The following is a 23223-nucleotide window of genomic DNA, read 5'->3' as shown; positions in this document are numbered from 1 at the left end:
TGCTATGATTTGATCTGGCATTACTCAGGTGCTTTTTGTCCTCATCCCTTAATTCCAAGTTAGTACACCAGTACTGTACTTTAAATATGCATTAATATGCAATAGATTACAAATGAGGCTTTCTGCTTAAGATGTACAGCCCCATAAACACTAGGAAGTTCTATTCTGCCCTGTAGGGTTGCTATGAGTTGGAATCCACCTTGCCTCTACAATGACGTGAAAATTTTACTGAATATCTGTGTTACTTAAAAAAGAAAACAAAACCAAAAAGTCACTCTTGGAATATTGTTGCTTGCTGTTAGATGTCATCGAGTTGGTTCTGATTCATAGAATCACAACAGAACAAAACACTGCCCAATCCTGTGCCATCCTCACAATCACTGATGTGTCTGAGCTCACTGTTGCTACTACTGTGCCAATCCATCTCGTTAAGGGTCGTTCTCTTTTTTGCTGACACTCCACTTTACCAAGCATGATGTCCTTCTCCAGGAAACCGTTCCTCCTGATAATATGTCCGAGGTATGAGAGACGACGTCTGGTCATCCTGGCCTTCAAGGAGCATTCCAGCTGTACTTTCTTCCAACACAGATTTTTTATTCTTCTGGTAGTTCATGATATTTTAATATTTATCTCCAATACACCCAATGTATCAATTCCTTCCTTTACAGTCCTCCTTAGTCACTGTCCAACTTTCACCTGCATGAGGCTATTGAAAATACCATGGCTTGGGTCACACACACATTAGTCCTCAAACTGGCATCTTTGCCATTGAACACTTTAGAGAGGTCTTGTGCATTAGATTTGTCTAATGCAATATGTTGTTTCATTTCTTGACTGCTGCTTCTATGAGTCTTGACAGGGATACAAAAAAATGAAGTCTTTGACAACTTTAATCTTTGTTTTCTTTACAATGAGGTGCAACCCATACTGAAGGGTGTACTCTGTCATCTTCATCAGTAAGTATTTTAAGTCCTCCTCACTTTCAGAGAGCAAGGTTGTATCACCTGCATATGGCAAGCTGTTAATGAGTCTTCCTTCAATGCTGCTGCCATGTTCTTCTTCACATACTGAAGCTTCTTGGAATATTTGTTCAGTATACAGATCGAATAAGTATGGTGAAATAATACAACACTTTTCCTAACTTTAACCAATCAGTGTCCCCTTGTTCTTTTCAAACGATTGCCTCTTGGTCTAAGTACAGGTTGCTAATGATCATAATTAAGTGTTCTGAAATACCAAATCTTTGTAATGTTATATATCTATTGCTTGTCACAATCCACACAGTCAAAGTCTTCGAATAGTCAATAAAGTACAGGTGATAGTGTCTGCTTTCAACCAAGATTCATCTGACATCAGATTTGAGATCCCTCATTCCACATCCTCATCTGAATCTAGCTTGAACTTCCGGCAGTTTCCTGTCAATGAGTCTTTTTTAAATTATCTTCAGCAAAATTTTACCTGCATTGATATTAATGATATTTGATGATTTCTACATTCTGTTGGGTTACCTCTCTTTGGAATGGGCACAAATATGAATCTTTTCCAATTAGTTGGCCAGGTAGCTGTCTTCCAATTATCTTGGCATAAATGAGTGTCTCTAAGTACTGTATCAGTTTGTTGAAAGATTTCAATTTGCATTCCATCAATTCCTGTCACCTTGCTCTAGGCCAATGTCTTCAATGCAACTTGGACTTCTTACTTTTTGGTATAGTGACTCTGTGTAGTCATTCCACCATCTTTTGTTGCTTGATTATCTATTCCAGTTCTTTCAGCTTGGGGAATGCTGAGTGTGTTCTTCCCTTTTGGTTTTCTAACTCTAGGTCTCTGTACATTTCATTATAATACTTGACTTTGTTTTATTGAGCTGCCCTTTAAATTTTTCTGTTCAGCTGTTTAATCTCATTTATTCCATTTCCTTTAGCTTTTCTATGCTAGAAAGCAAGTTTCAGAATCTCTTCCGACACCCATTTTGGTCTTTTCCTTCTTGCTTGGTTTCTTAACGACCTTTTGCTTTCTTTCTGTGTGATGTTCTTAATGTCATTCCACAACTCTTTTGGTCTTCAGTCATTATTATCCAATGCATCAAATCTGTTCTTGAGATGATCTCTAAGTTCATGTGGGATATTTTTAAGATCATTTATTTTGGCTCTCGTGGACTTATTTTGTCTTCAGCTTCAGTCTGAATTTGCCTAAGAGCAATTGATGGTCTGGTTCCACAGTTGGCCACTGGCATAGTTTTAACTGATAATATGGAGCTTTTCTACCATCTCTTCCCACAGATTTAATCAATTTGATTTCTGTGTATGCCATCTGGTGAGGTCCATATGTATAGTTGCTTTTTATATTGTTTTAAAACTGTACTTGCAATGAATAAGTCATTGGTCTTGCAAAATTCTACCATGTAATCTCCAGTATCATTTCTATTACCAAGGCCATATTTTCCAACTACTAATCCTTGTTCTTTGTTTCCAACCTTTGCATTCCAATCATCAGTAATTATCAATACATCTTGATTGCATGATCAATTTCGAACTGAAGAAGTTTGTAGAATTCTTCAATTTCATCATCACTGGCTTTAGTGGTTGATGCTAAAATTTGAACAGGAATAGTATTAATTGGTCTTACCTGTTTTTGTTAAGTGCCATCAAGTAGGTTCTGATTCAGAGCGACCCTGTATAGAGTTTCCAAGAAGCGGCTAGTTGAGTTTGAACTGTTGACATGGTTCAAACTAATCTTGTGGCCCGTCCAACACTGATCCTACAGTGTCACAACCTGGACTCTGCTCCTCCTTGTAGGCATATGAATATTATCTTATCACAGACAACATTATACTTAAGGATAGATCCTGAGATGTTCTTTTTGAAGATGACTATGACACCATCCCTCTTCAATCTGTCTTTCCCAGCATAGTACACCATGATTGTCAGATTCAAAATGGCCAATACCAGTCCACTCCACCTCACTAATGCCTAGGATTATCAATCTTTATGCGTTCAATTTCATTTTTAGACAACTTCCAATTTTTCTAGGTTCATACTTCATACTTTCCATTTTCTGATTATTAATCGATGTTTACAGCTGTTTCTCCTCATTTTGAGTTGGGGCCCATCAGCAAATGAAGGTCCCAAAGACTTTACTCCATTTGTATCATTATGGTCAACTCTACTTTGGGGAGGCAGCTCTTCCCCAGTTGTATTTTGAGTGCCTTCCAGCCTGATTGGCTCATCTTCTGGTACTATACCTGACAATATTCTGATGTTATTCATAATGTTTCAATACTCAATATTCTGGTGCTATCTGACAATGTTCTTACATTGCTATTCATAGGGTCTTCAGTGGCTAAACATTCAGAAGTTGTCCATCTCTCCTTCTTACTGTATCTTAGTCTAGAAGGTCAGCTGAAATCTGTCCACCATGGGTGATTCTGCTGGTATTTAAACTATTAGTGGCATAGCTTCCAGAATCACAGAAACATTCAAGCCACCACAGTCATACAACAAACTGACAGACTAATAGTGGCTTTGACTATATTAACATCCAAATTAATTTGACTTGTTTTCAATCCCTTAAAACACCTATTTTTCTAGATAAAATGTTACATCTTTATTTCCTAGTAATTTCTCTATGCCTGGGTTAAATTTTTAAGTTCAGGTTTATCTACCTTTTGGCTAAAAAATTTGAAAATAGGAACATGCCAGATTTTTGGAAAATCTTATTGCCTACAAAGACTCTTAGTCCTACAATGATAGTATACATTATATACAAAATATTTCCACAGCAGGTTCTTGGGAAATAATTTGTCTCAAGGAAATGCTTGATATTGTGAGAACTGAATTTCATCTCAAGTTAATATTTAACTTAAAAAATAAACTAAACACCCTTTACTGTGCTTCCAATTTAGTAGGGATCTCTGGTAGCGTAGTGGTTACGAATTGGGCTGCGAACCTTAAGGTCAACGGTTCGAAACTACCAGCCACTCTGCGGGAGAAAGATGAGGCTTTCTACTCCCGTAAAGATTTAGACCCTCAGAAACCCTGTACAGGGTCGCTATGGGTCGGAAGCAACTCGACGGCACTTAACAACAACAAATCTTCCTATGAAATTTTTTTTTAAGTAATGGGCTCCTTTAAAACACCCTCATTAAAGTTATTTTAATTTAATTTCACATACCAAGCACTACAGAATGTTTGCTTTAGTTAGTATAAAGTCTATGCTACAATCTGTAAACAATTCAGCAAATGGAGCTATACAGTGAGTTTTTATCAACTTTGGAGTCCCGGTGTGGCACTGTAGGATAAGCACAAGGTCAGTGATTCAAACCCAGCAGCTGCTCCTTGAAAACCTTATACAGGATCACTGTGAGTCAGAACCCACTGGATGGCACTTAACAACTACTTATATACAAGTCTTCAAACTTCTCATTACAGTGTAGTAAGCAAAATGTGATTAAAAAAAAAAAAAAAAAGAAAACCTAATTTTATATTCCAGGCAAATTATACAAATATGAAAATATCAGAAAAGCCATTTTCTCTCTTTCATTCCCTTTTTACCTTTGGTGGGAGTCAATACACCAGAAAGAATGAATAAATGATTAACAGAGTAAGATGAAACTTTCAAAGGTATCATATCTCAGTAGTGTTTTAAAACTTAGAATAATATATATTTAATTTCACCATTATACAAATTTTAAAAATACAAGTGAAAATGTATTTACTTTTATTATTTTTATCACAGGATTGAGAAAATCCAAACAGATGCAGAAAACTAAAAATAGCATATGGAAGAATAACATAGAGAAAGATAACTAGCGAATATGATTCTGAACAATGCAATGTCAAAGGACAACATGGGAGCTAAAAAGGAATGCAGTTCATCCACTGAAATACTGTACATAAAATTACTTTTATTGAAGAAATAATATTAGAAATGCACAATACTTTACACTACTATACTTTATCTCAACTCACTAAGACTTTGAAATGGACAAGTGTTTTTATAAGTGAGGAAACTGTAGAGCTTCGATACCTATTTGTACCTTTTTAGTTCTAACCAGGGCTTGCATAAGGAAGATAATTCATTAAACAGATTCTTATATCAGAGCCATTTAGAGAGCATGGAATCCGTTAGTAAAGTAATTACCTATACATTTCTCTCTGAAATAAATCTTGGTTTTCACACAGTGGGTTTGATTCAAGATGCATGCATACAATAAAACCACCCCAAGGTCTACGTTGTTGTTGTTATGTGCCATGGAGTTGGTTCCGACGCACAGTAACCCTGTACAGGGTTTCCAAGGCTGTAAATCTTCACGGGAGCAGAAAGTCTCATCTTTCTCTTGCCAAATGGATAAAACTATCTTCTTTAAAATGTAATTTATAAAATACCTATTCTATAAAAAATAGAATGATCCCTGTGATTTCTTACCTTCATCTATTAACACATACATACTAGTCAGTATGGAGTTAACTGTTTAGCTATTTACTCCCTTTATCCTCTTCATCTTACCTTTACTAACAGCATAATCCTGCATACTGATCCAAAGGCTTCGCGCAGGTTCTTTCGAACAACCCAAAGCCAAGTCTACAAAGACAGCAATTTCAGGCCGCAATTTATAATCGAAAGGCTTCTGTTCTTCATTACCCGAAAGAGCCACTTCCAGTAAGCAACTCATACATTTATCTAATAAAGCAAAAAAATACTGATGTTATCAATTTCAAACCTTACAATTTTGGTGCCTATAAATAAAATCTTACCATATTTATTCAGTGAACATGAAATGAAATACTTCATACCATTTTAAGAAATGCTACTAAGGCATATCCTTTAATGATTCTCAATGAGAGGTATTATCACCCCTCACACTTAAGGGCATTTTGTTGCGCCTAGGCCAGGGATGCTAACTGTCTTAACATTCAGCACAGTCTTGTGTAACAAAGAACTGTTATATTCAAACTGGAATAGCATTCTCATTGAGACGCATGAGACCAAAGGCAAAGAGTGTACATAAAATCTTTTCTTTTTTTCTAGACTTGAGAACAAATCCTGTATTTTTACACAAATAGTGTGTGCCATATATTTTGTCAACTGCACCCGTCTCATACAAAGTATTTCATATGAAGCATGGCATGGTATGGAAATACCTTGAGGAGACAGTGTAGTTGGCAAAAAAGCATATAATGTGCACATTATTTGTGTAAAACTATGGTAATCAGGTGAGTACGATCCAAGAATGTTACCATGAACAATTTTTCTGATTATATTTACATTTCTTCAGGTATTGCTACAGGTGTTCGTAACTTTCAATGAGACATTTGACCTTCAGAACTTATATTCCATTTAAAAACACAGTATGGTCAGATTCTTGAGTTAAATTATTAGTACCAAAAGTTAATTTAACCCATAATATAATTGAATTGCCATATATTCACAATTTTCCAAAGGTTGAGGCCTTTTTTCCTAACATATACAGGTATTTAATCATAAAACATAAAATTTTAATAGTTTCATGATTTTGTCATTAAAAAAAAATAACACATTAAAACAAATTTATTTTATTCATATTAAAGATCAGTTGACTGAACAAAGTAAACCTAACAACAAATGTGAGGATGGCAAAGATACAGATACTTTTGTTCTCTGAAGGACACCTCAAACTGTCACAAGACTTAAGACTGAGAGTACTGATGTTAAATACCACTTGAAAACCTCTGATTTTACTTTTCTTTGATACAAATGAATTGGAAGCACCAGCCTAACAATCATCAGCTATAGTAAATCACTTTCTGGATTATAAGTGAAAAGATGATGTATATATTTGGAAAAGAATATCTTTAATTACAACCCCCATTTCTACTCTCTGGTCCCTAAACCCTTAAAGCAGAATTTTCTTTCATTGTGTCTTAGTTTCATTTTTTTACCTCTCTCAGTCTCAGACTTCTTTTCTTGGATACTTTCTGAGTCTCTTCGACTTATGAGAGAAATAATAAATTGCAAATATAGCAAAGTAATATAAGGTATATATAATCCAGGCCATGATTTTATAGAAACAAAATGAAAGGTCCAGAGAGATTAAAGGACCAATCCTAAATAAGGCAACTCAGTTATCTATTAAGGTTCTGGAGAACTCCTCATGTTCTATCTGAAATCTAGACTGCTAGTAAATAAATGGGAGATGGAGCAGAAAGGAAAAACCCGAAATCATTGTAAATGGAAGAAAAAACTGAGGAGTCACATATGTCTACATGAAAGCAGGACAGGCTAGGAGGAGATAGGACTACCACACACACCAGAGGGATGTTTGATAACTGAACATTGGTATGTCAGGGTAAGCACCTTTGCCATGCTTTCCACTGTACAACACAATTCCACAAGCTCTGAACCTCGGAATAAAAGTAAATCAAGAATTTTTCCATTTTTATGAGTTAGATGATTGCCCTAAAATTAGTGATAGATAATAACAAAGTGGGGACCAGAATCTGCATTTTCTAAATTCAGAAGCTCTTTTCTGTAGTCTATGTTGTAGAATTTAACTGTTATAGTTTCTCATCCTCTACACTGTTGGTATGGTATCTATTTTCATTCGTTTTCTGTGCAGTAAACCTGAAAATATGAGAAATCTCCACTGGAGGTACAAACACAAGCATACATTTTAAAGGTTTCAAAGAAACACATTACCTAACTGTGGGGTGTCCATTTCTACACCGTCACTGAAAAGTGGTGTTTTCATCCAATACGCAGTATCCTGTTCCTCCGGAGACACAGGGGAGCCCTGAAGCATGCCACCAAGACATCGCCCAATAAGGAGAGCAATTGTTCTTTCCAGATCTACAAGCCACACCCAGGACTGGGCTGGTTGAGGTAACGGCACACCAGCAGGATCTATTAGTTCTGGACCTCCTAAAGACAAAATCATTAGTGTGTTTATATAGTACTATCTGGTCCAAAAGGAGCTCTGGTAGTGTAGTGGTTATGAGTCAGGCTGCCAACCTCAATGTCAGCAGTTCAAAACTACCAGTGGTTCCACGGGAGAAAGATGAGGAGATTTACAGCCTTGGAACCGACTCAACAGTACTTATGAACAACATCTGGTCCAAAAGCTTTCTCCTACCCTATTGCAAAATAGTTTTACAACGAAAACACAAATGGTAATACTTTCTACATTGATTCTCTTTACTAGACTAAGTTAAAATATATTCAGACACATGTTATCAAATAATTTTTTTGTAAAGTTACTAAATTTTAAGATAAACAATAAAATGGCATATGACAAAATTATCCCAAGGGATTTCTTTTCTTGCTTTTTATTATCCTTAGAGTGAGTGCTGAGGCAGTTCATTCCTTCAAAATCTATCCAAGATTTGATCCATTAAAATGGAACTTAGCCATAAAGAACAATACCAACGAAATAGGTAGAAAAAACAGAAACCAACAAATCCAAACACTGCTTATTTGAAAAGACTAATTAATAGACAAATCCCCAATAAAATTATTCAAGAAAACAATGGCACAAATTTAAAAGCGAGGAGTCTTTTTTAAGAGGATGTGTCCTCAGACACACTAGAGATTTTTTTAAAACCATCAGCAAATATTATGAACAATTTCATACCAATAAATTTGCAAACCAACAAAATAACATTTCCTGAGTGAAAAATTTCCAATATATATTTAAGAATAAACAATACGCATTAAAGAAAGAGAACTGATAACCAAAATCTATCTACAAGAAACTCTACTAAATAGCTATTTATGTATATTCTTTGAAACCTTCAAGAGACAGTACCTACCTAACATAAATTATTTCAGAGAACAGAAAAAGATCCCAAACTCATGCTATGAGATTAGTATAACTTTGGTAGTAAGTTTAGACAAGGGAATATGAGGAAGGAAAGTTACAGAAAAATATTAGTTACTAACACAAGTGAAGAAATTCAAAATAAAATGACACCTAGCTCACGTGGTACAAAGTAGAGTGAATCTTATAAAATTCTCTAACTTTACAAAATCAGAAAACCTGAAGCAGTTCCCTATAAGCCCCATTAACTTTCTGGCAAAGTTATAATAAACTTGACACTGATTTCATCTATATTCAGTGGTGACAGAATCAAAGTTAAAGCAAGACAAGCCTTCACGGTCACTTTGTCCTACCCCACTGCTGTTGTTGTTAAGTGCTGTGGTAGTAGTTTTCAACTCATGGAGACCCTATATAGGATTTCCGAGGTTTTAAATCTTCATAGAATCAGAAAACCTCATCTTTCTCCCGCAGAGTGAATGATGGGCATGAACTGCAGACCTTGTGGCTTGCAATCCAGTGCTTACCGTATGCAACTACGGCATCCAAACCCATTACTTTCCAGGAAAAGAAACCAAGGCTCTAAGAAATTACAAATGACATGCCCAAGATAATACAGCAAGCTACTAGTAGAGTCAAGCCTAAAATCTAAATTTCTTTACCCCTCAGCCCAGGATTCTTTTCAATAAAGCAAATGGTCTCACTTAAGCATGAAAGGTTTTTAAGTTTTTCGTGGTTAAACTTCTTTGATAGCCTTAGAATGACTCTGATGAAAACTCATTGGTGTTCTTCCAGACATAATATTTTAAGCTACATTTAATTATCTACAATCACCAACACTTTAGAAACTGAATGGATTTTTTAAAAAATAAAAAGAATCCAAGTGCCATTCCTAATGTCAAAATACTATTATTTCCTACAAAGTACCTACAAAGAAAAAGAGGTTCCCAATCTACCTAATCCCAAATATTTTACTGTCAAAGTTTTAAAACAGAAAAAAATTGTATTTCAAAATAAAACTTGTGCATTAAATAGAATTCTTCAATTGTAAAATGTATCATTATTTCTAGTATCACCAAGGGAAAAAAGGAGCCCTAGTAGCACAGTGGTTAAGCATTCAACTGCTAACTCAAAGATCAACCACTGGCAACCCATTAGCCGCACCACTAGAGAAAGGTGTGGCAATCTGCTTCTGAAACCCTGTGGGGCAGTTCTGGTCTATCCTATAGCATTGCTATGAGTCAGAATCTACTCAACTGCAATGGGTTTGGGTTTGGTTAAGCAAAAAAAATTTTTGTCAGTTGAACACAATGCTTTCCTATCACCCACTGTAAGATACATCCCAATTTCAATAACGTCTAAAAATGAAAAAAAACCCCAAAAAACTCTTAGAATAAATGAAATGCAGTATTAAAATCTCATGATCATCAAGATGCTTTTTATATCACTCCCATATATATCTATAAGGAGCTCTGGTAGTGTAGTGATTACGAACCCCAAGGTCAGCAGTTTGAAACTACCAGCTATTCCATGGGAGAAAACTGAGGCTTTCTGCTCCTGTAAAGATTTATAGCCTCGGAAACCCTGTACAGGGTCGCTATGGTCGGAACTGATGCCATGGCACATAACCACCACTACCACACCCATATATATAAATATGAGTAATTTCCTTAAGTTGTTCCCCTTTAGACTCTAAGTTCTTAAAAACAGAAGCCTTATCTTTTCAATCATACAAAATACTCAAGTGTCCAATATGATTTACCTGATGAAAGCAAGAGGAATCACTTTTCTTAATAGCATTATTTGCTTCTATTATCTTTCCTTACCATGAAGTGGCCACTGTAACTCTTGGTCCTCTAAAAGAGCAGCAGCCGGCAGGAGTCTATTAAGGCAATCAAGAGGTGGCAACAGGTCTAAGAGGTAACTCAACAGAGGCCGAGCCACAGACACTGGGAGTAACAGCAGGGAGTTAATAATCTGGCACAGCATACTGCCTGCAGCAGAGACATATATTACATCTAGGAAGAATAAGAAATGCAAAATAAGTCAATTATTTCAAAAAAATTTACAAACAAAAAACAGAACCTAAGACATGTAAGGAGTCCCAATGTGGCGCTCTAGGTTAATGTGCTAGACTACAAAGTCGGTTTGAACTGCAAGGTTGGCAGTTCAAGCTCACCAGCCACTCCTCGGGTCGCTATGAGTGCCATCAAATCAGCTATAATCTCAGCAAGCTTCAGATTTGGGAATCATCAACATATATATGCCGACTAAAGATATTCTATATATGTGCAAAAAGTTTTAAGAAATAAAACAATAGTCTCTAATGCTCATTTAAAAAAAAAAAAAAAAAGAGGAGGAGGAACCTACAGGACACTAAAAAATTATGTCAGAGAGAAATGAGAAAAATAAATAAATAAATAGAATTGCAACTAAATACATGTCCAGAGAAGAAAGCATTTCAAGAGGAAAACAATAACAAGTATTGACGATAAACAGCAAATAAAAATGATCACTTTATGCATTAAAACTAATCTTTTTGACTTTATAGTCTCTGATGTCTTTAAATTAGGCCTCAGTCAAGCCAATTAAATTCTTTTAATATCAATCAGACTAATCACTTCTACCACTGTCCCCAAACCAACATCAACGGGATCTTCAATAGGAAGGAGATTCATAAAGATTATTTTAATTCCACTCGGACTTTGTGCCCTCTTAATGCTTTGAAAAGGCTAGATTCTTTTCGATCACTGATTGAATTTGAAATTCAATACTACACACCTCTTAATTTTTCTCCAACACTGCCATTCCAAGGACTTTCTTTGAGCAAATTTGCAGAACGTGAATAAATATCTGTGGCATGAGGCAACAAGAGCTGAAGATGTTTATGAAGCAATGCCACACTGCTTGAGTTCTGAGGGGAAAAGAGTTGCCTAAATTACTACTTTGAAAGATTCAAAATTCATTAAATATCATGGCATTTCAAGTATCTGTCTTAAGGGCCTTGATAGGTCACCATAAGAAGCAGAATCACATACCTCACTAATATTATTGATATGGCAAAAGGCCAGTAGCTGTTTCTGTAGTGAGCACAGCAGTTCATGAAGATGAGCAGGCTGACTATTCTCCGACGATGATGTTCCAAGAAGAAATTTATCACTATTCTTTTCTAGCTCTCCAAATGCTTGATCCTAAAATAATACATAAATGAAGATTACATGTGAAGTGCTTAAAAATGAAAGTAATGTCCTACCATCAGTGATTCAGATCTAAGAATACATTGTTTCCTTTCTCATATTATCAAATTTTAAATCTTTGCTATAATACTCATTAGCTATTAAATGGTAAGATATATCAAGTGATTTCACTTTTTTTAAAAAAGTAGGCCATGTAGTAAATTATAGAAATTTTTGAAATACAGAGAAGAAGAAAGAGGAAAACAAACTACTACCCACAGACAACATTTTTCAACATTGTGATGCTATTACATTCCAGACCTTCTGGGTGAATATTTTGTTTTCACAAGCATAAATTTCTCAGAATACCATTCTTAGAAGATTAGCTTTTAAAAAAAGGTTTTAAAAAAATAATAAATGGATTAAAGAGATATGACTACTAAATACTATGGATCCTGGATTGAGGGAAAAACTACTGTTAAAGGAGACCTTATTGTAACAAATGCAGAAATTTCAATATGGACTGCATTTAGATACTGATATTATAGATAGCTGCCGCTGATTCAATCCCTGTGGAATGAAACACTACCAGGTCCTGTGCCACCCCCATGATCAGTTAGGATTCAAACTATTAGGATCTCATTTGTTGGTTTTTCCAAAATAGACTGCCAGGCCTTTCTAGGTCATGTTATTCTGGTAACGTTACCAAAAATCTGTTCAGCATCATATTGTTGATGTTAAAGTGCCATCAAGTCAGTTTCAACTCATAGCGATTTTGTATAGGCTTTCCCAGGTGCAGCTGGTGAGTCTGAACTGCCAACCTTGCAGTTCAAATGACCTCATGGTCTAGCACCACATTGCCACAGCAGGACTCTGTTCAGCATCATAGCACCACATTAAGTATTGAGTACTGCCCACGAATCGAACTTGAGTCTCACACATGGAAGGTGAGAATTCTACCCTGAGCCACCACTGCCTCATGTATTACTATTAGATAATTGTTGCTATGATTGCAAAGTGCCACTGAGTAAGTACCCACTCAAAGGAACCCTATGTTGTGTTTCTGAGGAGTGGCTGGTGGGTTGGAACTGCCAACTTTGTGACTGGCAGTCCAGTGTTTATCCTACAGCACTACCACTACGGTGTTACTGTTAAATTACCTGAATTTGTCACTGTTCTATTGTTATGTAAAATAATGTCCTGTTCATACAAAATAAACATTTAATATATGATATGTCTTTACACCAGGACTCCTGGTGTGGCGCTGTGGTTTAGCACACCAGACTGCAAAGCCATTTGAACTGCAAGGTCGGCAGTTCAAGCTCACCAGTAGCTCCTCGGAAACCCTAGAGGGTCACTATGGGTTGGAACCGACTCAATGGCACTTAACAACAATAACAACAACAATAGGTAGCTGACATGATATCTGCAACTTATTCTCAAATTACTCAGAATAAGATGATAGATAGAGCAAATTTGGGTGAAGGTACAGTGGAATTCTTAGAATAATTCTTACAATTCCTTTGTAAATTGTCAATTATTGCTGAGTAAGACCTTGAGTTTCCCAGGAGGGGCTGGTGGGTTTGAACCACCATCCTTGCAGTTAGCGGTCCAGTTCTTATCCTAGTTGTCAATTAGTTCAAGTTGTCAATTAGTTCAAGATAAAAAGTTAAACAAGTGGGCTGGCAACGTCTTGCGTATGGGGTCCCCAGCCGATCTCCTCCCTCCCTGCCTTCCTCGGAGGGCGGCTGTTTATGCTGGACATGTGGCCAGAGACGGGTAAGGATCACGTGGAACCTCGGCAACTTAAGACAGAGCCATTGCCATACTGCAATGAGTTTCAATGACTGGTAAGACTGAGGAATTCGCACTGACCGCCTAAGACAGGCAGCGTCCCTTAAACAAACAATAAATAAGGAGGATTCGGATGCAGACCGTGCAGACCCGGTCAGGAGGCAAAGCCCCTGTGGGCCCAAGCGTTGTTGACCGTCCAAACCATAGGCTCTGAGGATCAGACTTTAGCTACCTAGTAGACATAGCAAACTGTCCCTCATCTGATTATTCAGTAATGCTTGTCAGTAATCTCATACATGAGCCCTGGATATCCACAGACAAATGTAAAAACCTTCCCTAAAAGCCGAGACTGTAAATTCCAAAAAGGCAAGTCCCCCCCCCTCCAAAAAAAAAAAGCTAAAGAGGATAGAGAGAAACACTGTTAACTGATGATATATGGAGGGGATAATAATCAATGTAATGAAACAAGCTATATAAATGGTTGAATGTGAAGCTGATGATGTGCCCTGTAAACTTTCACTCAATCCAAAATAAAAACATTTAATTAAAAAAAAAAAAAAGTTAAACAAAATGTTCAGTGTAAACAATTTAAAAGATACCAAAACTGTATCAAAAAGAAAGTTAAAAATAACCATTTAGCCATCCACCCAAAGAAAATCACAAGTAATATTTTTGATGTAGTTCTTTCCTGATTTATTACCAGCTGGCTCTTCAGTAACCCTATACAGGGTCACTGTGAGTTGGAACCAACTCAATGGCACTTAACAATAACATATTCTATACTTAGTTATTTTTAGATATTTAAGTTAGGTATTTAAGGACTCCTGGTGTGGTGCTGTGGGCTAATGTACTGGACTGCAAAGTTGGTTTGAACCACATGGTAGGTGGTTCAAGCTCACCAGCCGCTCCTTGGAAAACCTATATGGGATGGTTATGGGTCAGAACAGACTCAACAGCACTTACCAACAACAGAACAACAAGTTGTTTTTAGTTTTAACTTCTTATAAATAATGATGTAATGAACATTTTTATGCATAGTTTTGTCTGAGTTAATAATTTTACTCTAAGAGTTTCACATTTTTTAACACCCTTGCTATATAAGCACCACTGTAATATGTCAAATAAACACCATTACTTTAAAATGTTAGAACATGACAAATTGGTTTAAGTCATTACAGAAAGACAATACTTTTTTTTTATTTTCAGCCCAATGCCATATTTGTAATATTTTCATTTCCATAAATGTACCATAACCCTAATGACATAAGAAAGGTACTGCTTTAATGCAGCATAAATGTTACTTTGGTCACTGGAAAAAAAAACTCCAGTCATTAACAAATGGATATACCATAACATTGTTTCCATTCCATATACATATATTACCTCCTACTGAGAAGCAAACATCAGATTAAATTTACATTCTTAAATCTTAAAGAAAATAATTTTATAGGAACTATCTGCACTTTGACTTTGTGAACAAACTTTCAATGTCGACAGAATAAACTTGTGTAGAACATGAAGAATATATGGACCTGGTTCCAAAGAGGCTTAGGGGACAATATGAAATGATACACAAATTCAAAGTTAAATCACACATTACACTGGTCTTATAAGTGCTGAGGGGACACAGGGATATGTAGCTATAACCACATGGTTATTATATGGGTTAGCTTGGCAAGGCTTCCTAGAATAGTCAAGTTTTAAAGAAGTCACAGATTAGCAGAGGAAAAGAGGGAGCAGATGGCAGATATTCGCAATTTGAGAAAGCATGAGTTCAGTTGAGAGTGGTGCATTATGAAGGGTTTGAAGGAGCTTTCAATTAATACAGTGAGGCTACTTAATATAAGATTATTTCAGCAGCAACATAATGCTAAGACCAGCAGTAGTGATAACAGTTATAACACTGCTATTAGCATTAAGGACTCCTAGTGTGGCACTAGAGGATAAGCACTAGACTGCTGACCAAAAGGTCAGTGGTTCAAACCCAACAGCCACTACTCGAAAACTCTATACAGGGTCATTATGAGTCAGAACCGACTCTAGTGATATTTAAAAACAAAAACAAATTAGCATTAAGTCATGATGGCCTGGGTTAAAACCCATAGAAATGAAAACAAACAAGATGGATCTGAAAAGCAACACGGAGGGAAAATTGGGTGGCATAAGCAGTTTCTACTGGACTATTAACCTAAAGGTTGGTAGTTCAAATCCACTTAGCAGTGCCTGGCAATATGCTTTGGTAAAGAATTCGGCCAAGAAAACCCTATAAAGCAGTTCTCTGTAACAGACGGTGGTGACGAGTCGAAATCAATTCAACAGCAACAAGAAATAAATGAATCTATTTACTTCTCTCCAACTGACAAGCCTACTCTTATTACCAACCATATTGTTAAATATTGTGACATTAAAATTGGTAATTTTCTTATTTTTCATCCTTAAAATGTTGACTATTAATTTATTCTTCTACATTAACATCAGAAAATTTTGGTTACGGTTCTAAAATAAATATTTTTAGAATTTTCAAATAAGTGTTATTTTGCCCACATAATATATCAGAAGATCTGGTATGTTTCCCCACTCTGAGAGGGTAGGGGCAGAGTAGACCTTCATTTGTATCCTAATTGTTTAAATGTAAAAATACCTTGACCTGAAAATATCTTGACTCCCCTCCATAAAAACAGCTTTACTTTCTTTTTTTAATTATAAAGAAAAAGCAAAACTTACTGTATAAAACCCTAAATTTCTTAAGAGAGTCTTCATCAAAATTTCAGCCAGATGGGTGTCTGGATAGCAGCTTTGAGTGCCATAAGGTTGATCTGACAGGTTTCCATAGCTAGTACACACAGAAGAGAGGTCAGCAGCATCTGAGGGCGAGCTATAGCCAAGTAAGGAAGCTACATGAGTGTGATCTTGCAAACTTGTCAGAATGATATCCAGTTGCATTCTCTAAAGAAAAATATTTCCATTAATGAAATAAGAATAAGCAAATAATTAACTTAAAATGCACTAGAAAAGAAAAATAAAGATCCCAGAAAAAAACTATATAAATGATGTCAACCAACCCACTTAACATCCTGATTAACTATAATCTTACAGGAAGTATGCAATTATAAGAAAAATTATCTAATTAATACAATTCAGGAAAATGCAATGTACTTTCAACCCTAACAACCAAATGTTTTTTATTCTACTCTTTATTATAAGATCTAAAAGTCTAAGATAAATGGTAACCTATGTATAGTTGCTTTAGTATTGTTTTAAGTAGGGAAGACTAAGAAATGTCAACAGATAAATTATAGTATATATTCTTCTACACAATTACCAAAGACAACTATTTATTCTAACATTTAAATCACTGAAAATCTAAACAAATGCAAAAATTATTGGAGGACATCGGTTAATATTATATTGTTGTTGTTAGGTGCCATCGAGTCAGTACCGACTTATAGTGAGTGACCCTATGAACAACAGAACGAAACACTGCCCAGTCCTGGGCTAATCTCACAACTGTTGACACGCTTGAACCCACTGATACTGCCACTTAGCCAATCCATCGCTGGGGGTCTTCCTCTTTGTCTCTGACCGTCCACCTTACCAAACATGGCATCCCTCTCCAGCGACTGGTCCCTCCTGACAATATGTCTGAAGTATGAGAGACGAAGTTTGGCCATCCTGGCCTCCAACTCTGGCTGCACTTCTTCCAACACAGATCTGTTTGTTCTTTTGGCAGCTCACGGCACTTGCAATATTCTCCTCCAACACCATAACGCAAAAGCATCAATTCTTGCAGGGTCTTCCTTATTCACTGCTCAGCTTTCGCATGCATATGAGGTTACTGAAAATACCATGGCTTGGGTCAGGCGCACCTTAGTCCTCACACTGACATCTTTGCTCTTCAACACTTGAAAACAGTCTTCTGCAGCAGATTTGCCTAATGCAATACGTCGTTTGATTTCTTGACTGCACTGCTGCTTCCGTGAGTGTTGATAGTGAGATCCAAGAAAAATGAAGTCCTTGACAACTTCAATCTTTTCTCCAATGATAAGAATGTTGTTTATTGGTCCAGTGGTGAGGATTTTCGTTTTGTTTACATTGAGATGCAATCCATACCGAAAGCAGTGGTTTTGACCATCATCAGTAAATATTTTAAGTCCTCTTCACTTTCAGTAAACAAGGTTGTATCATCTGCATATCACAGATTGTTAATGAGTCTTCCTCAATCCTGATGCCATGTTTTTCTTCATATAACCCAGCTTCTCAGATGATTTACTCAGCAGACAGGTTGAATAAGTATGGTGAAAGACAACCCTGCCACGCACCTTTCTTAATTTTAAACCATTCAGTGTTCCCATGTTCTGTTTGAACAACTGCGTCTTGGTCCAGGTACAGATTCCTCATGAGCACAATTAAGTATTCAGGAATACTCTTACTTCACAATGTTGTCCGTAGCTTGTCATGATTCACACAATCAAAAGCCTTTGTGTAGTCAATAAAGCACAGATAAACATCTTTCGGGTATTCTCTGCTTTCAGCCAAGATCCATCAAACATCAGCAATGATATCCCTCGTTCCACGTCCTCTTCTGAATTCAGCTTAAACCTCTGGAAGTTCTCTGTCAATGTATGCTTGCAGTCATTTCTGTATTACCTTTAGTAAAACTTTACTTGTATGGGATATCAGAGATATTGTCCGACGATTTCCACATTCCGTTGGGTCTCCTCTTTTGGAATGGGCACAAATATGGATCTCTTCCAATCAGTCAGCCAGATACACGTCTTCCAAATTTCTTGGCATAGATGAGTGAGTGCCTCTAGTCCCACCTCACTTTCTTGAAAGATCTCAATTTGTATTCCATCAATTCCTGGTGCCTTGTTCTTTGACAATTCCTTCAATGCACCTTGGACTGCTTCCTTCAGTATCATTGGCTCTTGATCATATGCTACCTCCTGAAACGGTTGAACATCAACCATTTCCTTTTGGTACAGTGACTCTGTATACTCCTTCCATCTTCTCTTGATGCTTTCTGCATCATTCATAATTTGCCCAGAGAATCCTTCAATAATGAAAGTCAAGGCTTGAATTTTTTCTTCAGTTCCCTCAGCTTGAGAAATGCTGAGAGTGTTCTTCCTTTTTGGTTTTCTGACTCCAGATCTTTGCACATTTCCTTGTAATATCTGATTTTGTCTTCTCAAGCTGATCTTTGAAATTTTTTGTTCAGCTCTTGGACCTCCTCATTTCTTCCATTTGCTTTAGCATCTCTACGCTGGAGAGCAAGTTTCAGTGTGATCCATTGTAATCTTTTCCTTCTTTCTTGTCTTCTTAATGACTCTTTGCTTTCTTCCTTTATGATGTTCTTGATGTCATCCCACAACTCTTCTGGTCTTTAGTCTCTACTGTTTAATGTATCAAATCTGTTCTTCAGATGATTTCTAAATTCAGGTGGGATATATTCAAGGTCATATTTTGGCTCTTGCAGACTTGTTTTCATTTTCTTCAGCTTCAGTTTGAATTTGCATATATGAGCAATTGATGGTCTGTGCCACAATCTGACCCTGGCCTTGTTTTGACTGATGTTATAGAGCTTTTCCATCATCTTTTTCCACAAGTGTAGTCAATTTGATTTGTGTATTCCATCTGGTGAGGTCTATGTGTATAATCGTCTCTTATGTTGTCTAAAGAAGATATTTGAAATGAAAAAATCATTGATTTTGCAGAATTCTATCATGTGATCTCCAGCATCATTTCTATCACTAAGGCCATATTTTCCAACTACTGATCCTTCCCCTTTGTTCCCAATCTTTGCATTCCAATTACCAGTAATGATCAATACATCTTGATTGCGTGTTCAATCAATTTCAGACAGAAGAAGTTGGTAGAATTCTTCTATTTCATCCTCACTGACTTTAGTGGTTGGTGTGTAAATTTGAATCGCAGTGGTATTAACTAGGCTTCCCTATAGGCGCATATATATTATTCTATCACAGACAGCATGTACTTCATGACTGATCTAGATATGTTCTTTTTTTTTTTATTTTAATTTTAGCATCGTTTATTATCTTGAGAAGCTACAAAATTTCAAAATCATCAAATCTTGGCTCCTTTTTGTTTGGCAATCCTTCTCTAGTTCATTTTTTCTCCTCTTGCATGTTACTTGGTGGCTATTGTCCCGGCTTGCACCTTGCTAGATCAACCAACATCTTCTTTTCTCTTTGACCTTGTTGTTGTTAAATGCTGTAGAGTCAGTTCAGTCCTATAGCGACCCTGTATAGGGATCTGTGTTTTATCCTGTGGATGTGTTCTTTTTGACAATGACTGCAACACCACTCCTCTTCAATTTGTCATTCCCAGCATAGTAAACCATGTGGTTGTTAGATTCAAAATGGCCAAACCTGTCCATTTCAGCTCACTAATGCCTAAGGTATCGATGTTTATGTGTTCCATTTCATCATACTTCATACATTCCATGTGCCGATTTTCAATGGATGTGTACACCTGTTTCTCTTCGTTTTGAGTTGTGCCCCATCAACAAATGAAGGTCCCAAGGGCATCACTCCTACAGGCTTTACTCCATTCGTGTCATCATGGTGAACTCTACTTTGAGGAGGCAGCTCTTCCCCAGTCGCATTTTGAGTACCTTCCAACCTGAGGGGCTCATTTTCCGGCACTATATCTGACAGTGTTTCTCTGCTACTCAAAAGGTTTTCATCACTCCTTGTTCCTAGTCTGTCTTCATCTGGAAGCTCATCTGAAACCTGTCCACCATAGGTGACCCTGCTGGTATTTAAAATACCAGTGGCATAGCTTCCAGAATCACAGCAACTCACAAGCCAGCACAGTATGACAAACTGATAGATGAGCAGTTGGTGAATATTATATGGCAAGTATTAATTACCAGTTTTGCCTTCAAATCTATGCTTCCACAACCCATCTTTCTACTGAATTCAACAAAATGTACTTAAAACTTACATAAGACATTAAAAATGGAAAGACTAAGTATATTCATACCATCCAATACTCTTTTATAATAATCTTTTTCTTTTTTATTTTTCTAACTTTTTGTAGAAGCAAATTCTGGCAATGTTCTGGGCATCGAACCAACAGTACTGCATGCCCCTGATTTCAACCCAGCACACGATAAATAAACCATAAGGTTTTGGGGTTGACATTGAGAGCAATATTAGAAAAATAATTCCTGATTTTCATAATTAATTGCAAATCATTTAATGGGTTATCACTTGCTTCACCCAGAGTCACTAGAAATCTAGAACTTACTCAATATATTACATTAAATAACTAGGATTTGAAAGACCCATTAAGTATTACACCATGAACACATGGGAACTGATTGGCTTTTTCCATTTGTGTGTGTAAGAGAGAGAAAGGGAGAAAGGGACTACTGGTATACTGAGATGCCACTGAAAGACTTACCTGTCCTTTAGATAAGCTTTCCCATCTGTCAGGCCCTTGGGGTAAAAGAGAATGAAGTAATTCCATCCGCTCTCGTAATGGAGGTAATAGCATGGTTGCTCCCACAGACAAAGTTTCAATTACCACCTAATATAAAAAAAAAAAGAGTGAATTTATTGGTCTGGTTCTTATCTTGTTATAAAAAGATATGAAAGACAAGTTCACTGACTATTACAATCGCAGAAGTCTAAAGAAGGTGGCATGCAGGTCCTTCTTTGGATATCTTTTAAAAGACCAGGATAGATATTATTTTATCCAGGAATTTCTGTTATTGTTGTTGTTAAGTGCTGTTGAGTTGGTTCCAACCCAGCGACTCAGTATAGGGTTTCTAAGGAGTGGCTGGTGAGCTTGAACTGCCGATCTAGTAATGTAATGTGGTAGTAATATGCCCATTCATTCCTGATTTTAGTAATTTGAATTCTTTTTTCTCTTTCATCAGTCTAGCTAGATGTTTGCCAATTTTGTTGATCTCTTCAAAGAACTAACATTTGGTTTAACTTACTTTCTCAATTGCTTTTCTACTATTTCATTTATCTCTGCTAAAATCATTATTTCCTTCCTTCTATTTGCTTTAGGTTTAGTTATATCTTCATTTTATAGTTTCTTAAGTTGAATGGTTAGTTTAATGATTTAAGATCTTTCTTCTTGTTTAATACAAGCCTTGTTGTTGTTGTTAAGTGCTGTCGAGTTGATTCTAACCCACAGTGACCCTGTATAGGGTTTCCAAGGACCAGCGGTGAGCTTGAACGGCCAACTTTGTAGTTCAAACAACTTTGCAGTCTGGCGCATGACTCCTATAAAATTCCTTCTAGTGCTGCTTGAACTACATTCCATTCCATAAACGCTGGCATGCTAAGTTTGTATTTTCATTTTTCATAGACCATTTTTTAAATCTTCTTACATTTCTTCTTTAATCCACTGGTTATTTAGGTGTATGTAGTTTAAAATCCACTATATCTATAAGGAGCTCTGGTAGCACAGTGGTTACAACTCAGGCTGCTAACCACTAGGTCAGCAGTTTGAAACTACCAGCTGTCTCATGGCAGAAAAATGACGCTTTCTGCTTTGGGAAAGATTCACAGTCTCAAAAACCCTATACAGGGTTACTATGAGTCAAAGATGACTCCATGGCACACAACCACCACCACATCATCTATTTTTATCCAGCAAAGAGAGTTTATTGAGTTGTAGTGTAGTGGTTACGAATCAGGCTGCGAACCTTAAGGTCAGCGGTTCGAAACTACCAGCTGCTCCGCGGGAGAAAGATGAGGTTTTCTACTCCCGTAAAAATTTACACCCTTGGAAACCCTATACAGGGTCGCTATGGGTCGGAACCAACTCGATGGCACATAACAACAACAACAACTACAAAGAAGGAGTTTCTTCTTAGCACTCCAAGTTAAATATTGTATAGTTATTACAATTCCATTCATTATTATTATAATTATTAAGAATTAATATTTATACTTCAACATTAATAAATTATCAGTATGTTATTAACATAACTTAATGTTGTTGTATTGCAAATTATGTATTAAATAATGCTAAATAATCACAGTTCCACACTTATCCTCTTGGCTACCTAAAGCCAATTGTTTTCTCCTAGCTTTGAATGGGTTCAAGCAGATGAAAAGACCACTTACTCAGTTATCAACACTGACCAAGCTATGTACTATATACAAAGGCTATAAAAAGAAGTAAAATTGGGTTCTTGCCCTCAGGCCATCCTGTGGTGGAAAAGACAGAAGTCTGTTTTATAAATAGTCAACTACAATATAGTATGAGACTATGAGACTAAATGAGAGAAAGCTAATGTGATGGAAAGGCAGCAAACAAAAGGTTTCTTAGAGGTAGCATATGTTCTTTGTCTTAAAGGACAAATTAACAAAAACAAAAAAATTATTCTGCCAAGAAAACAGGAGTAAGAGAAAGACATGGAATTGAATTTGCCTAATATGCAGTTGTGTACATGAGCTATAACCTAAGGGAAAGACATAG

The 23223-nt window shown here is 36.5% G+C and overlaps 1 protein-coding gene across 1 annotated transcript in view; it reads right to left on the bottom strand.

Annotated features, from left to right (window-relative positions):
• Window positions 1-23223, bottom strand: part of HERC1 (HECT and RLD domain containing E3 ubiquitin protein ligase family member 1) — a 257233-nt gene that overhangs the window by 130393 nt on the left and 103617 nt on the right. Inside the window, 7 exon segments of the mRNA XM_006831850.1 lie at window positions 5506-5679; window positions 7675-7896; window positions 10615-10806; window positions 11570-11702; window positions 11827-11979; window positions 16483-16704; window positions 21187-21312. Of these exon segments, the coding sequence (XP_006831913.1) occupies window positions 5506-5679; window positions 7675-7896; window positions 10615-10806; window positions 11570-11702; window positions 11827-11979; window positions 16483-16704; window positions 21187-21312 (1222 nt within the window).

Source organism: Chrysochloris asiatica, unplaced genomic scaffold (assembly GCF_000296735.1).
Source record: "Chrysochloris asiatica unplaced genomic scaffold, ChrAsi1.0 scaffold00004, whole genome shotgun sequence".
NCBI classification, from domain to species: domain Eukaryota; kingdom Metazoa; phylum Chordata; class Mammalia; order Afrosoricida; family Chrysochloridae; genus Chrysochloris; species Chrysochloris asiatica.
Note: the sequence above shows the minus strand (reverse complement) of the source record. Positions and strands in the feature narration are given on the sequence as shown.